The following is a 14,797-nucleotide window of genomic DNA, read 5'->3' on the forward strand; positions in this document are numbered from 1 at the left end:
GGGGGGGGGGGGGGGGGGGGGGCACGGACTGAGTTCAAGGACAGCCTGGGCTGGATGGTGTGTTCCAGGTCAGCAGAGAGAGAAAGGGGTAGGGAGAAGGGGGTGGGGGAAAAAGGGAGAGAGGGAGGGGAGAGACAGCGCCTGTGGTTCTGTCTTCTGGCCAGCACATTATGGTGGGATAACACTTTTCACATCACACACAGCCAGGGGACAAAAAGATGGGAAGAGGCAGCCAGCATCCCGCAGCCCCTTTTTAGAACACATCTCTAGTGACCTAAAGAGCTATTGCTAGTCCCTGCCCCTTCACGAACCTGTCACCTTCCCACAGCGTCACCCCAGGATCCAGCCTTTAATTCAGGGGTCTCTGGGGGTACTTTGGGGATTCATACAGGAGCTCTTCCTACAAAGGAAACGACTGGATCTTCCCTGGGAAGAGCGGGCTGTGTCCACCCCGCAGCTTCAGGAGCAGGGCCGCGCTGGCTTGCAGCCCCGTCCCTAGTTCCGGGGAGAAAAGGGGACCGACAGTGTTTGTGTTCAGTGTACGGAAAGAATCTAAGCCCTTACAATTTTTTCCTTCTTTAACACTTAAAAAAAAAAAAGTCCTTGAGAGCTGTGTTTCTGCGGTGGGAAAACTGAGGAGTTAGAACAGCAGAAGCGGTGGCACCTCGCGCCTGTCGCTGCCTGAGCATGCTCTTTAACTGTGTTTGCGATTCTCTATGCAGCTGCCCCTAGTTTCAATGTGAATCCTTGCATTTTATCATTGAGAAGATTTTTAATGACTCTGTCACGTAAAAACTAGTGGCCAGGTCAACCTGCATTGGCTTGTTGAGTAAGAATGAGGTCTCCCAATCCATCTGCCTGGTCCTGGTCCTGGTGTCACTTACAGAGGTGGGGACTTGGGCATCTGCTTTGCGCCTTCAGCCTTCATTGCCCTCTTTGTGAAGTGGGGCAAGGGATGAAAATTAGCTGGTAGGACAATGGGGTCATGTGAGGGAAAATGCATGGGCTAAATGTCACCCGCCACTGTCACCAGACAGGCCCCAGTTGTCGACACCCCTATCCTGTAATTGCTTTTGTCTGGAGCAGCTTCATCTCTCTTTGACAGTATCTGGATTCCCCTCTTGCCTCTGCGGTGGGGGTCATCAGAGCCCAGCATTATCCCCTAGTCTAGACCAGGGGTCAAGGGTCATCAGAACTTGGCTCAGAGCCCAGGGCTCATGCTCCATCTCTCTCTCCCTGGCATCGTCTTATGGTTGACTCATATGTCACAGGCAGAGCTATCACGCTGCCATGGCAACCTAGAGGGGTGAGACTGAGACTGTGCCCCCACCCCCATGCTGCCCATCTAGCCTACTGGCTCTAGCTTTCTATAGAAAAAGCTGCGTAGCCCCTGGAGGTGCAGATTCCCAGAGATAGGGGCGGGGTCCAGCTTTACTGTAGGTGCTGACTCTTCTTTCAGGCCAATTCGATTCAGATCTCACTTGCCTTCTAGGTTACTGACCTGGCTGGCGACGTTTGAGGGTCAGGAAGTAGAACTCATGGGATCTTTCGGATACCCCAATGCCTGGGGGAGGTGGGACCTGAGTCAGGGGAGAGTGAGTCCTGTCATTTGTCAGCTGAGTGACTTGGAGGAAGTTGCTCTGTTATTTGGAATTTCTGTTTTCTGCCTGTGAATTAGGGGTAGCAATAGGCCCCAGGAATGTCACATCTGTGTGTGTGTGTGTGTGTGTGTGTGTGTGTGTGGGTGTGGGTGTGGGTGGGTGTATGTTCTTTTTTTTTTTGTTTTCAGGACAGGGTTTCTCTCTGTAGCTCTGGCTGTCCTGGAACTCACTCTATAGACCAGGCTGGCCTTGATCTCACAGGTATCTGCTTCTGCTTCCCAAGTGCTGGGATTAAAGGTGTGTACCACCACCACCCCGGCTTGTGTTCCTGGCTCTTAATGGAGGGCCTCCCTCAAGAAAGGGAAAAGAGGTTTGCCCCATCTTCTTCAACACAGGAGAAATGGAACATGGCATGGGGAGTTATGTTGTCTACTCCTCATCCTTGTCCCCTCTCCCAGGGCTGGGAACCGGCCTGGAGAGGCAGCAACTGCACCAGAGCCATCCTTTCCCGGTGTGGTCACCACAGAGTTCAGTACTACAGATAGACCACAGCTAAATGGGATAGACACGTGGAAGGACTTCCCGCCTGGCAGAACTGTCATGGAGCTAGAGAGTGCCTCCTGGAATCTTCTACTCTTCTATACCCAGCTGAGGGGCAGCTCCATGTTTGACACCTCATTCCCCCCCCCCCCCATCCTTAGGAAAGTGGTATCCAGCATGCTGTCCAGCAGAGGGCACTGCGGAGCTTGGAGCTATACTTCTACCTGATCCTATTTAACTACTATCTGCATGAGCAGGTGGGGCTGAGGGAGCACCAATCCTCCCACCCCAGCAACAGGGACCCCATGGGATGGGGAATAGAGTGGTATTGTGTGTGTTGGTCCCTGAGGAAGGTTGGGAGGGGGCAAGAAGGGGTCCAGGTGAATGTTGTTTCTGCCCCCATCGCCCCATTCCCATGTCCCCTTTCCCTTCCTAGCCCAGGCCTAGACTCTATCTTGGTCAAGGCAGCAACCATCCTCTTCCTCCCTCACCTACTTGTTCTCCTCCCCATGGACCACAATGATACTTTTTGGGGCTCCCTTTTCCATGGATAGGCGGGGAGAGTTCAAGATGGCCCCACATCTCTCAACGCCCCATCTCTCTTGGCCTCGGGCTGCAGTACCCCCTGGCCTTCGCCCTCAGTTTCGGTCGATGGCTGTGCATCCACCCTGAGCTGTACCGTCTGCCCGTGCTGCTGAGTTCAGTGGGGCCCATGGCCCCGGGGGACCTGATCGCCAAGGACTCCCTGGTAAGTGGTTGTGTATCTGTGGAGTGGGCTGGGCCAAGGAGTTCTAGGTTCCTGCAGGGCTGGGGAAGTATGGCCAGGGGGCTGATAGGCTCCTCCTGTGAGCAGAATGTGCTGTGTTCAGGCGGCATGTTCGGCTAGTGTTTTAGCTCTTTCTTCTTCGTCTCAAAGCCCAGGGTTTTGACACAGTATCACACTGAACTGTAGGACGTCTGAGCTAGATTTCTCTGGAGGGTACCTGTCATCACATCCCTGCCAGGGCACTAAGAAGGCTGCAGATGTCTAGCCATGCATGCCCTGCACCCGGTAGAATGCTGTTCCCTTCTCATTTGCCCATGGAGGCTGGATCTGGTTGGTAACTGTGAACTGCAGGTTTGCCGTCCTCCCTACAGGAAGCTGATGATCTTGTTTCCCCGGATGAGCTCGGCACTGTCAGAGAGATGGACGTAGCCAACTTCCGGCGTGTACCTCGCATGCCTATCTATGGCACCGCCCAGCCCAGTGCCAAGGTGCCCGCTGGTCCCAAGCCCAGGTCCAAACATGGGGATGGGGGAAAGGCTAGCCCTGGCCCTGACAGCCCCTCGTCCCCCAGGCGCTAGGCGGCATCTTGGCCTACCTGTCTGATGCCAAGAGGAAGCTACGGCAGGTGGTCTGGATCAACCTGAGAGAGGAGGTTGTATTGGAGTGTGATGGGCACATAAACAGCCTGTGGCCACCCGGACCGACCCTGGCCCCTGAGCAGCTGGAGGTAGGGTTTCTGGCTTTTCGCACAGTCCGCATGGGTGGCACTTGGGAGAGAAGGGGGATGAGGGAGAGAGCCAGAGGCTCCTGCACTCCTCTTGTGGAGGCCCAGGCCTCCTATTTCCGTGTTTCCATGTCCCCATTCTCCTGTGGCTTTTCTGCCTCTGGGGTGGTTCTGCCCTGAGGTTGGCAAGGTAGCACTAGTCATGGCTTCAGCAGGTTCCAGCCTCTCTGGCCTGTCTCAGTAGTCTCTACTTCATGTCCTACTCCTGTCCAGGCCCTGGAGACCCAGCTGAAGGCCCACCTGAGTGCTCCTGCTCCCAACACGAAGAACCCTACCACCCCCAGGTTCCAGAAGTGCCTGACCACGCAGGAGGTCTTCAGCCAGCACCGGGGGACCTGCCTTGGCCTTACCTACCACCGCATTCCCGTGCCAGACTTCTGCGCCCCCCGGGAGGAGGTGAGGGGCCAGACCTCTGGGGACCAGATGTCTCTTCTTCTTCCTTGGCCTGGGAAAAGCAGCTCAACTCCATAATGGGGCCAGAGGATTGTCTAATGGGCTGCACATGTGGCCTCAGAAGCATGTTCCCATCTTTGTGTGTGCGCGTGCGTGCATGCATGCAAGCTCATGTGCTCATTCCATGTGTATCCTACCTGCATATGCTTTGTGTGGTGGGGCCAGTGTGCGCGTCCTATGTTGCAGGCATGTGTACCATGTGTTACGGGGAGGGAGTGTGCTCACGTGCCTGTTGGAGGGTGTATGATGCCCGGTGCCCTGGCGGTGTGGGGTGTAGGTTCCCACGGAGTTCATGGCATCTGTCTTGTGTTTGTGGGCTGTGGAGATGCTGCATCCATGGGTGAGGAGGGGCTCTCATGGAGAAAACCCTGTGGAATCCGGCTGTGTGACTGAGGTGGTGTTCATGTGGCAGATGTATGTTTGCAGCTGTCTGTGCTGTTTGTCTTTCAGGTGCTGGTACGTCTGTAGGCTGTGTGTGTCTGGCACATGCGACCTGTGGATGTCCTTGTGATGGTGTCAGGGCTGTTACTTTTGCCCAGCTCTGTGTGGGCTCACAGCCGGTGAGGTGCTGCCCCCTGGTGGCTGCTCTCTTAAGTGTTCGAATGAGCTCAGGCAGGACCAGGACCTGGTTTTCAGGCAGAGCGACTGGGTACCAGGCCAGAAAACACCTGTGTGTGACCCGTCAGGTGGAGGATTGGCAGAGTACCAGAAGTGTGTTGCATCTGCTCATATGCCCAGTCCTGGGTGCCTGGGATGGGCACATACACAAGAATACAGCTTTTCACATACATGTGGTCTTGTGTGTAATCTAGTGAGCTGTGTGTAACATGGACAAGGTTAGGTGTATGATGGGGCACATGGGGCCAGAAAACTGGAGTTACCACTTGGATGGAGGTCACCAATGTAAGTCTGTTCAGTCAGTGACACCCCTGGACTCAGACTGTGATCTTGTCACTTCAGGACTTTGACCGACTGCTTGAGGCCCTGCGGGCTGCTCTCACCAAGGACCCAGGCACAGGCTTTGTCTTCAGCTGTCTTAGTGGCCAGGGCCGGACCACGACTGCCATGGTGGTGGCCGTGCTGACCTGCTGGCACATTGGGGTAGGTGTGGCCTTCTGGGTGAGGTCAGACATCATCCCAGGCAAGGGTGGAGGGGCAGAGGTCATGCCTGATGTAGTCCTGGGATCCTCCCAGCAGGGATTCCAGGGGTAGGGAAGGGGTCAAAGATGGGGGGGTGCTTCATCCAGCTCTGTCATCCCTCAGGGCTGCCCCGAGGTGGGCGAGGAGGAACTAGTGAGTGTGCCTGATGCCAAGTTCACCAAGGGCGAGTTTCAGGTGGGTATGCCCCCTGGGAATCTGGGGGTGCTCTGCAGACTGGAGTCTTAGTTTCTGTCGACAGCGTCGTGGGGGTGGGGCTGGCTTTCTGCTTTCCAGATGGACAGACTATGGCTTAGAATAGTCTGTTTCTTGAGCTTCTTCAAATGGCCATAGTGGATGGGTGCTGAATCCTTCCCTACGTGGCCAGGGCACTGGGTTCCTCATGGTGTTGTTGATAACTACCTCACAGTTTCTTTTTTTTTTTTTTTTTTTTTTTTTTTTTTTTTTTTTTTTTTTTTCGAGACAGGGTTTCTCTGTGGCTTTGGAGCCTGGCCTGGAACTAGCTCTGTAGACCAGGCTGGTCTCGAACTCACAGAGATCCGCCTGCCTCTGCCTCCCGAGTGCCTCCCGAGTGCTGGGATTAAAGGCGTGCGCCACCATCGCCTGGCTCTCACAGTTTCTTGAGACTAAGCTGTGGTTGTGGCCGCATGCAGGGCCGCAGCCTATTGTGTCCATCTTCTTGCTTCAGCTCAGAGCCCCAGGCCGGGCAGCCATTAACATTTCAGATCCAGTCATCGTGTGTCATGCACCTACCACACGCCATGTGTCGTATCAGACCGTGCACCCGCCACACGCCATGTGTCATGTCAGACCGTGCACCCGCCACACGCCATGTGTCATGTCAGACTGTGCACCCGCCACACGCCATGTGTCATGTCAGACCGTGCACCAGCCACACGCCATGTGTCATGTCAGACTGTGCACCCGCCACACGCCATGTGTCGTATCAGACCGTGATACCGTTTTGCATACTTGACCTATAGCTGAGTGGCTGGCATTATAGTAGTTCCTGTCTACCTGGTAACTGTACCACATGCTTGCCACTTGTCCTGCGGGCAGGTCCTACTGCCCTGAGCTCTGCGTGAGAGAGGTCCAGACTGCCAATCACAAGTGCCTCCAGGCCTTTGGACGTGCTCCTCTTTAGACAACTTCTTTCTTTTATGGTAAATGTTTAGATTCTTATATACTAACAGAAACCAGGTTCCAGGCCTGTCTAGTCTACATAGCAACTTTCAGGTCAGCTAGGGCTACACAGTGAAACCTTGTTTCAAATAAATAAGTAAGTGTAGCTCAGTGGTGAAGTGTTTGCCAGTCATGTTCAAGGCCCTGGACTGGATCCTTACCGCTGCAACAAATAAGACAGAGTGCTTGTTGAGCATGTATGAAGTCCTGGGCTTAAGCCCAGCATCACATATCCTGGGTGGGAGTGGTGGCTCATGCCTGTAATCCAACATTTGAGTGGTAGAAGGAGGATCAGGAGTTCAAGACCATTCTCTGCTCCATAGTGAGTTTGAGGACTGCTTGGAACATGTAAAGATCCTATCTCAAAAAGCCGGCAGGGGGCTGGAGCAGTTAGATGGTTTAGTGGGTAAAAATGCTTATCTAACAGTTAAAAAATAAAGATATAAGATAAATCTTTGCAAGGAACTTTACCCGTGCTTTTGATAGACTGACTCTGAGTATTTCAAACCATTAGTGCTTCCTGTGGTTACTGGCATTGTCTCCCCAGCTTTCCCATCGTCTCCCTGGCTCTCCCATCGTCTCTCCAGCTCTCCCAACATCTTACTGACTCTCCCATTGTCTCCCCAGCTGTCCCATTATCTCCCATTGTCTCTCTGGCTCTTCCATCTTCTCCCCGGTTCTCCCATTTGTCTCCCTGGCTCCCCCATTGTCTCTCATCTTTCCAACTCTCCGCTGTCTCCTCAGCTCTCCCACCATCTCCCAGTCTCTCCCACTGGCTCTCCGGCTCTCCCATCATCTCCCCAGCTCTCCTTTCATCTCTCTGACCCTCCTTGTCAACGTCATGTGTGTCTTATGCTGTAGGAACCTGGCTTTCCCAGGCCTCCTGTTAATGTGCTGTGAAAGACTGAGGATTCGTGTCTGTTTCATTAAACTGTGACAGTGTGGAGGTTTAGTATTTGATACCCACTTTTTAAAAAGTGGGGTTTTTTTTTTGTTTGTTTTGTTTTTTTGTGTGTTTGTTTTGGGCAGGGTCTCACTATGTAGCTCTGGCTGTTCTGGAATTCACTCTGTAGACCAGGTTGGTCTTGAATTCAGAGATCTGCCTGCCTCTGCCTCCTGAGTGCAGGAACTTCAGTTATACACTACTATACCTGGCAGAAGGTTTTATTTTTAATTATGTGTACCTGTTGTGAGGGTTTGTCCATGTTAGTGCAGGTTCTCGTAGAGGCCAGAAGAGGGCGCTGTGTTCCCTGGAACTGGAGTTGCAGGCTGTTCTGGGGCATCTGAGAGCCACTGATCTCAGGTCCTCTGCAAGAGCAGTACAAGCTCTTCACGGCTGAGCCCTCTCTTTACTCTGGTATCCTCTTTTAAAAATTATTTTTGTCAACTTTGGGTGTGATCTCTCATGAATTGGCTACTACTACTATTGCTACTACTACTACTAATTATTATTATTATTAATTATTATTATTACTTGAGGCATGGTCTCCCTGGCCTGGGGCTCTCCAGTTCAGCTAGACTGACTGATTGATGAGCCCCAGGGATTTACTTGTCTCTGCTCCCTTCCCTCTGCTGTCGCTAAAGATATAGACATGTGCCACTCTGTAGGCAGTTGGGATAGAACTCTGGTCTTCAGCCTTGAACAGCAGGTTCTTTACCAGATAAACTGTCTCCCCAGACCCTTGATGTTCTCTTCAGGATAGAAAGTCAGTGAAATGAACAAAAAAGATGAATACATTCGGCTTATTAGATTTTTTTTTAAAAGCTTCTTAGACTTTTTGATACGTACATTAAGAATAGGGGGTACAAGGGCTCATTGTACAAGTGTGAGGACCTGAGTTCCAACAGTCAGACCTACATAAAAACCAGGCATGGCTATGTGTGCATGTAACCTCAGCACTGCGTGGGGCAGAGAGAAGAGCATCCGAGGGGCTTGCTGGAAGCCAGCCTAGGCCCAGGTTCAGTGAGAGACCCTGTCTCAAAGTAATAAGGTGGAGAGAGCAGGACACTCAGCATCCTCCAGTGGCCTCCTTATGTGCACAGGTCCATGCATCTGTACACACATGCACTCATATCGTATGTTCACACGCATCACACATACTCAGCGATAATATATGCATTGAAATGTACATGTGTAGACCCTCAGAACAGCTCAGAGAATCTTGCATATGAATGAAAAAATGCGGATGTGGGACCTGAGCGATAGATACCACATTCCCTTACTGCCCCAAGCCTGAGGGTGCAGGGCTGAGGATCCCCCTGGCTTTCCGTCCACTCACCCCTCCTCTGGCCCCAGGTGGTGATGGAGGTGGTCCAACTGCTGCCCGACGGCCACCATGTGAAGAAGGAGGTGGATGCAGCTCTGGACACCGTCAGTGAGACCATGACGCCGATGCACTACCACCTTCGGGAGATCATTATCTGCACCTACAGACAGGTGAGCCCCATCCCGCTAGGCTCCTGGCTCTGCAGGATGGGCTGTTGGCTCACGCGATGGGGGTGAGGATGAGGTTGGTGGTGCAGGTCCAGTGCCCACCCCCTCTTTGGTCACTTCCCACCTCCTAGAAGGGAGTGTGGACCTGGAAACACAAATGTCAGCAGCCCCAAGCTGCTCCCACTTGATCTGGGCTAACATACATGTTAGAAGCCTGCTGTGAGGGGCCAAGTAAAGAGGAACACTTGAGACCCCTGTGGGGTGGGACACAATTGTAGTGTGTGATCCAGGGGTCCCAGAGGCCAAGCAGAATCAGGCAGGTAGGTGGCAATGTGACTGACGGTCGGCAGGGACAGTGTTCCGTACTGCACGGTGTGGCTGCTATACCCCAGGACAGGTGTGTCTACACTGCCTGGGGTATGGGTCTGGTCCCCATTTAGTTTTCTTTTTTAATCTACTCAGTTAAATATTGTTTTATTTTACATATTTCACTTGTGTGCCCACAGCATGAGTGTGGGGGTCGGCGAGGCCTTGTAGGAGCTGGTTCTCTCCTTCCACTGTGTGGGGCCCTGGAGAAAGGATTGAGGTGGTCAGCCTTGGTGGCAGTCACTTTTACCCTCTGAGCCGTATTGCCAGTCCTCCCAAATTATTTTTTAATAACTCAATAAGTAGTAAAGATAGCGTCTTTAGAGTGGTAGAGATTTAATGTGTGAATCTGGGGCTTTCAATATTTAGAAAGAATATGCCCTCCAGTCTGTCTTGGTCCCCCTTCTCTTCCTGTCATAGGACTTGAGGGCTGGGCAGGTGATGGGAACTGGGTTGGTCACGTGGCCAGGGATCCCTGCTTCTCAGCCTGGAAGCTGGGTAGGTGCAGTGCCGCATGGTACCAAGAGGTGGCAGCATATGCCACGTCTGGGTGATTTCAGGGCAGCTTATGCCTGGGTCTGTCTGGCCACTTGTTCAGACTCAAGCTGGGAGCTCAAGACCAGAATGATCCAGAACAGCCTTGATTTGGAGCCACGGGGGTTAGACCCTGACTGGGTCAGAGGGTCAGCCCCTGTGTGGAGGAAGGTTAGGCGTGTGGGGTAAGCCTGGGGAAAAGTTCAGACTAAGAGGTTGCTTGCCAGCCACTCTTGGGGAGGAGACCGTGGATCAAGAGCCCCATCCCAGGGTCCCTGCAGGGGCCAGAAGCTAGAAGCAGTTATTCACAAGTCTGGCCACCAGGTGGTCCCAGGGAGCTAAGTTAGGGTAAATCCTCTCCATCACCTCCTGCTGAACCCAGGGCCTCACTATGGGTACTCTGTCTCTGAACTGCAAAAGAAAATGTGTGTGTGTGTGTGTGTGTGTGTGTGTACATGCCATGCACATGTGGAGGATAAAGAACTATTTTCTAAGTTTCATGGGAATCACATGCAAGTTGTTGTGTTTACCTGCTCAGACATCTTGTCCAGATCCTGTTTGTTTTTTTTTTTTTTAAGTAGTTTTATTTACTCTTAGTGTGTGTATGATGGGAGAGGGGTGTGTCATGGCGAGGTTGTGAGGGTCAGAGGTTCTCTCCTTCCACCTTTATGTGGGATCTGGGCATTGAAGTTGGATCATCAGGCTTATATAGCAAATGTTTTTCCTGGTCAAGCCACCCTTCTGGATCCTTCCACCTTATTTTGAGGTGGGGTCTTTTGCTTGCTGGATGGCCCTGCGCTTTGAAGGATTCTCCTGTCCCTATCCTCCATCCAGCTGTAGGAATGCTGGAATTATAGGCAAGAGCTACTATATGTGGCTTTCTTTGGGTTCTGGGGTTTCAAACTCAGGACTTCACGCTTGTATGTGGGTACCTTCCCATCTGATTCATCTTCCTGGCCCCTAGGACAAGTTCTGTAAGTGCTTCGTGACCACCTAAGGCGCGACTGTGGCTTGAGGGCCTGGCCACCAATACAATGCAGAAATATGTGGCCTATATAATATTGCCTCACAGAGGTGAGTGGGGAGCTTTTAGCCTCTGGTGGTTGAGGTCCCTTTCCATCTTGGTTTGCTTGTGATCAGTGTATGAGTCTAGGTTTTAAAATTTGCCTGAGTGAGTCCAGGGCACAGCCAAGGCCGACAGCTACCAAAGGGGTCTCCTGCCTCAGAACCTCAGGCTCCCTTGCAGACTGCTGGGTGTGTCCCACAGTCTCTGGATGTTCCATAGCTCTGAGAAGATAGTACTTATGGCTGGAACGACATGGTGCCTGGGCCATACCAGGGCCTTGCTCTGTTGTAACCAAGCTTACAGAGATGTGATTCATATACTGCCTGGTGCATGGGTTGAATAGACTGGTCCGTGGTTGCCATTGCAACAGGGCCACAGAAGGAAAGCTCACAGTCTTGGCAGTCAGTCCCCAGCCAACGACAGCTCTATATTTTCTGTTGAGTCTTTCTGGGTTTACTTGTCTATTTTTACAGAGACATCAGTGTGTTAAACACGTCTCATAATAAGGGAATGATATATTATGGGCAGTGACATGTGTAACACATCTCATCATAATGGAATGATGTATTGTACTTTTTTGTGTATAGATATTTTTCCTCCTCCTCCTTTTTCCTCTCTCTCTCTCTCTCTCTCTCTCTCTCTCTCTCTCTCTCTCTCTCTCTCTCTCTCTCTTTCTCCTCTCTCCTGACAGGGTTTCATTATGAAGCTCTGGCTGGCTTGGAACTCACTATGTAGACCAGCTTGGCCTTGAACTCACAGAGATCCACCTGCCTCTACCTCTTGAGTGCTGGGATTAAAGGCATGAGCACCTGGCTTTTTCTTTCATTTTGAGATAGAGTTTTCCTTATTCTGGGCTGGCATCGAGTTCCGAGTTCCATACGTGTCTGAGAATGACCTTGAAGTTTTGAACCTCCTGTCTCTACTTCCCTAGTATTGGGGTGTACACGTTGCTTCTTCTTTATGCAGTACTGGAGATGGAACCTAGGGCTTGGTGCTTGCTGTACAGATGCTCTCCCAGAAAAGCCACATGTGCAAGCCCTGACATGTGCTCTCCTTTGTCTTGACAGTATGACTCTGTGTGTGTTTATGACTGTGTGTGTGTGTTTATGACTGTGTGTGTATGTGTGTGTTTATGACTGTGTGTATGTGTGTGTTTATGACTGTGTGTGTATGTGTGTTTATGACTGTGTATGTGTGTGTGTGGGGGGGATCAACCCCAGACTGGCTTTGACTCTGCTCTCACACCACAATCATCCACAGAGCCCTTTGTGACTTTATAAAGTGTAAGGAGAGCCAGGGGATCCGATATCCCCTTCTGTCCTGTGTGGTACCCACACATATGGCATAGCCCCCCCCCCCGGCAAGTAAAAAATAGAACTTTAAAGAAATGAAGAAACAGAAGGTTTAAACCTCAACTGTTGGCGTTTCGTAACAAAAGGGCTCTCTAGTGACCAGGAAGTAGAAAGTCTGTCTGCTTTGATTTCTCGTGGTCCTGAGGTTTGAGGATGGCAGCCTTTGGAGACTTTCATGTTCCCTTTGTTAGCAAGAAGGGCAGTCCTTCCTCCAGGTCCTCTGCATATCTCATTCTGGACAGGCTTGGGCTTGTGTTCTGCCTGAGATCATGGTGGGCTAAGCTGCCCGAGACGGTCCAGATGCTTCCCGCAGAAGACTAGATCTACACATGCTCGAGGGGGCTTCGGCCAGTTCTACACATGCGCGAGGGAGGAGGGTTTCTGCGTTGTCTCTCTGAGCTGTGTGTGAAACGTCCCACTGTCTCTGCACTGTGAAGATACCTGTGATCAGAATGGATGGAGGGGTCGGCTCTGCTCAGTGGACACGCATAGAGCCAGTTCTGTGAAAGAGGTGAAGGAGCCGAAAGCTCCTTCTGGGCGACAGGCGGAAGACGGGGATGTAGATACTGGAAGGAGCTGTGCTCTGCCTCTCACCGCTCACGTCCCCAGCTGCCAGGCTGGAGCTGTGCTCCTCTAAGGGGCAGTGTTTGGAAGTCCTCAGGGGCTACACACACAGGGCTGGGCCGGATCCTAGGACGTGCTCAGCAGAGGGGAGGACCCTGAGGATGGGTCCACGGACCAGTGTCCTGTAATGGTCCTCCTAGCTTCAGAACACCCTCAGCTTCCAGTGTGTGTTCACAGGCGAAGCTGAGGTGCGTGCCATGGGCCACACAGGTCCTATGTGAGTTAGCTGCAGGGCAGGGATGGGAGGCAAAGGTCTCTACTCCAGTCTTGTGCTCCTCCCTACTCTGTGCTGCATTTGAGCCCAGGGTGTGTCGATGGCTGTGGGGGAGGCTTGCTGAGGCTCTAAAATGGGGGGGGGCAGTTTCTTCCCCGATTCACCCCATGGACTGTCTCCTAGAAACTGGCAGTCAGGTCTTTCCTTCAGTATATAGGGGTTCAGTTAAGCCCCTGCCCTCTAGTTTCAAACTGGAGGTCCTCAGCTGGTCTCTGCTGGATCCAGTGGGCCATGTGGGGTGGGGGAGGGGGATGCTGCTCAGCTGTGGATGGAAATGGGCCCAGGCTCCATCTGGGACGTGCCCCCTCCGTCAGCCTCACCGCCTGGGAATGTCCCGGTCAGCATTCTCTCCATTTCAAATTCTCCCTGGACATTTTCTCTCCGTTCTCAAGTCCTCCCAGCAGAACCCAGCCTTGAGAGTATGACGCTCCCAACAGCATGTGGTAACTTGGCTTCTGCCCCTCGCCCTCCAGAGCCCGTCTTTCCCAGCCCCCTGCCTGCTTCAGCAGTTGACTTACGCGGTAATCAGAAGCCGTTAGGAACACATGGCTGGTATTTGGCATCGGTGCTGCTTTTGGCAATAAAGTGACTCCACCACCCCGGAGAAGTGGGGAAATGGGAGGTCCCTGCTCTCTCATGGAGCAGGAAGAAACATTCTATGTGTGAACCTCCATGTGTGATATGAGCTTCAACAGCTAGGAAGCCTGTGTGCAGTCTCTTGTTAGAGGTGGCATGATAGATTACGGCATGTCCAAAACGGCCTGGAGGTGCAGAGGGACTCCCCTTGTTTACTGAGCTGCAGTGATCTCTCTCTCTCTAAAAATTTACTTATTTTTATTTTATGTGCATTGGTGTCTTGCCTGCGTGTATGTCTGTGAGGGTGCCAGATCCCCTGGAACTGGAGTTACAGACAGTGGTGAGCTGCCACGTGGGTGCTGGGAATTGAACCTGGGTCTTCTGGAAGAGCAGCTAGTGCTCTTGACCGCTGAACCATGGCTCCAGCTCCCTCATTCTGGTCTTTGTTTACTCGTGCTCGCCTTTCATCACAGGTGTGCTTATGTAGGCTTTGAGTAATCACCGGGGTTGTATTCGCGCATCTGAGGCTAGGCTCACCTGATGTGTGCTCACTTACCTGTCCTTTGCAGACTCTGAGTCAGACCAAAAAGGAAGCCTGTGCCAGGCTGTGTGCAAGATGAAAAGAGGCACACACACTTGCCTGTCTCTGCCCGTGGGCAGTTTGTGGTGATGACCGAGGGCCCTTCATACCATTGTGGCTGATGTTGTGCGGTATATGCCAGGTGGGAGCACCCGAGGCCTTCTGGGAAAGTCTTGCCTTTCTCTGCCTCCACCTGCCTCAGTAGCCTGGCCTTGGAGGCACAGTTCACAGCAACGCCTTTGTTTTCCAGAGCAACTGTGAGGCTGTGTGTGTGTGTGTGTGTGTGTGTGTGTGTGTGTGTGGTAGCCCGAGTTTGATTCCCTGGACGTGTGTGTGTGTGTGTGTGTGTGGTAGCCCGAGTTTGATTCCCTGGACGTGTGTGTGTTTGTGTGTCATAGCCCGAGTTTGATTCCCTGGACCTCCATCTAGGAAGGAGATGACAGATTCCCTCCAGTTGTCTTCTGACCTCTGTACACACATACACACAGGCACACAAATATATATATA

At 52.3% G+C, this 14,797-nt stretch overlaps 1 protein-coding gene across 1 annotated transcript in view; it reads left to right on the forward strand.

Annotated features, from left to right (window-relative positions):
- Nucleotides 1-14,797, forward strand: part of Pald1 (phosphatase domain containing paladin 1) — a 58,740-nt gene that overhangs the window by 34,270 nt on the left and 9,673 nt on the right. Inside the window, exons 9-17 of the mRNA XM_050142913.1 lie at nucleotides 2,060-2,198; nucleotides 2,303-2,398; nucleotides 2,761-2,889; nucleotides 3,279-3,395; nucleotides 3,479-3,634; nucleotides 3,905-4,087; nucleotides 5,105-5,245; nucleotides 5,408-5,479; nucleotides 8,781-8,921. Of these exons, the coding sequence (XP_049998870.1) occupies nucleotides 2,060-2,198; nucleotides 2,303-2,398; nucleotides 2,761-2,889; nucleotides 3,279-3,395; nucleotides 3,479-3,634; nucleotides 3,905-4,087; nucleotides 5,105-5,245; nucleotides 5,408-5,479; nucleotides 8,781-8,921 (1,174 nt within the window). The remainder of the gene's footprint in view (nucleotides 1-2,059; nucleotides 2,199-2,302; nucleotides 2,399-2,760; nucleotides 2,890-3,278; nucleotides 3,396-3,478; nucleotides 3,635-3,904; nucleotides 4,088-5,104; nucleotides 5,246-5,407; nucleotides 5,480-8,780; nucleotides 8,922-14,797) is intronic.

The sequence above is a fragment of the Alexandromys fortis genome, unplaced genomic scaffold, assembly GCF_014885135.2.
Source record: "Alexandromys fortis isolate MF-2015 unplaced genomic scaffold, M_Fortis_MF-2015_v1.1 scaffold_9, whole genome shotgun sequence".
Classification (NCBI taxonomy): domain Eukaryota; kingdom Metazoa; phylum Chordata; class Mammalia; order Rodentia; family Cricetidae; genus Alexandromys; species Alexandromys fortis.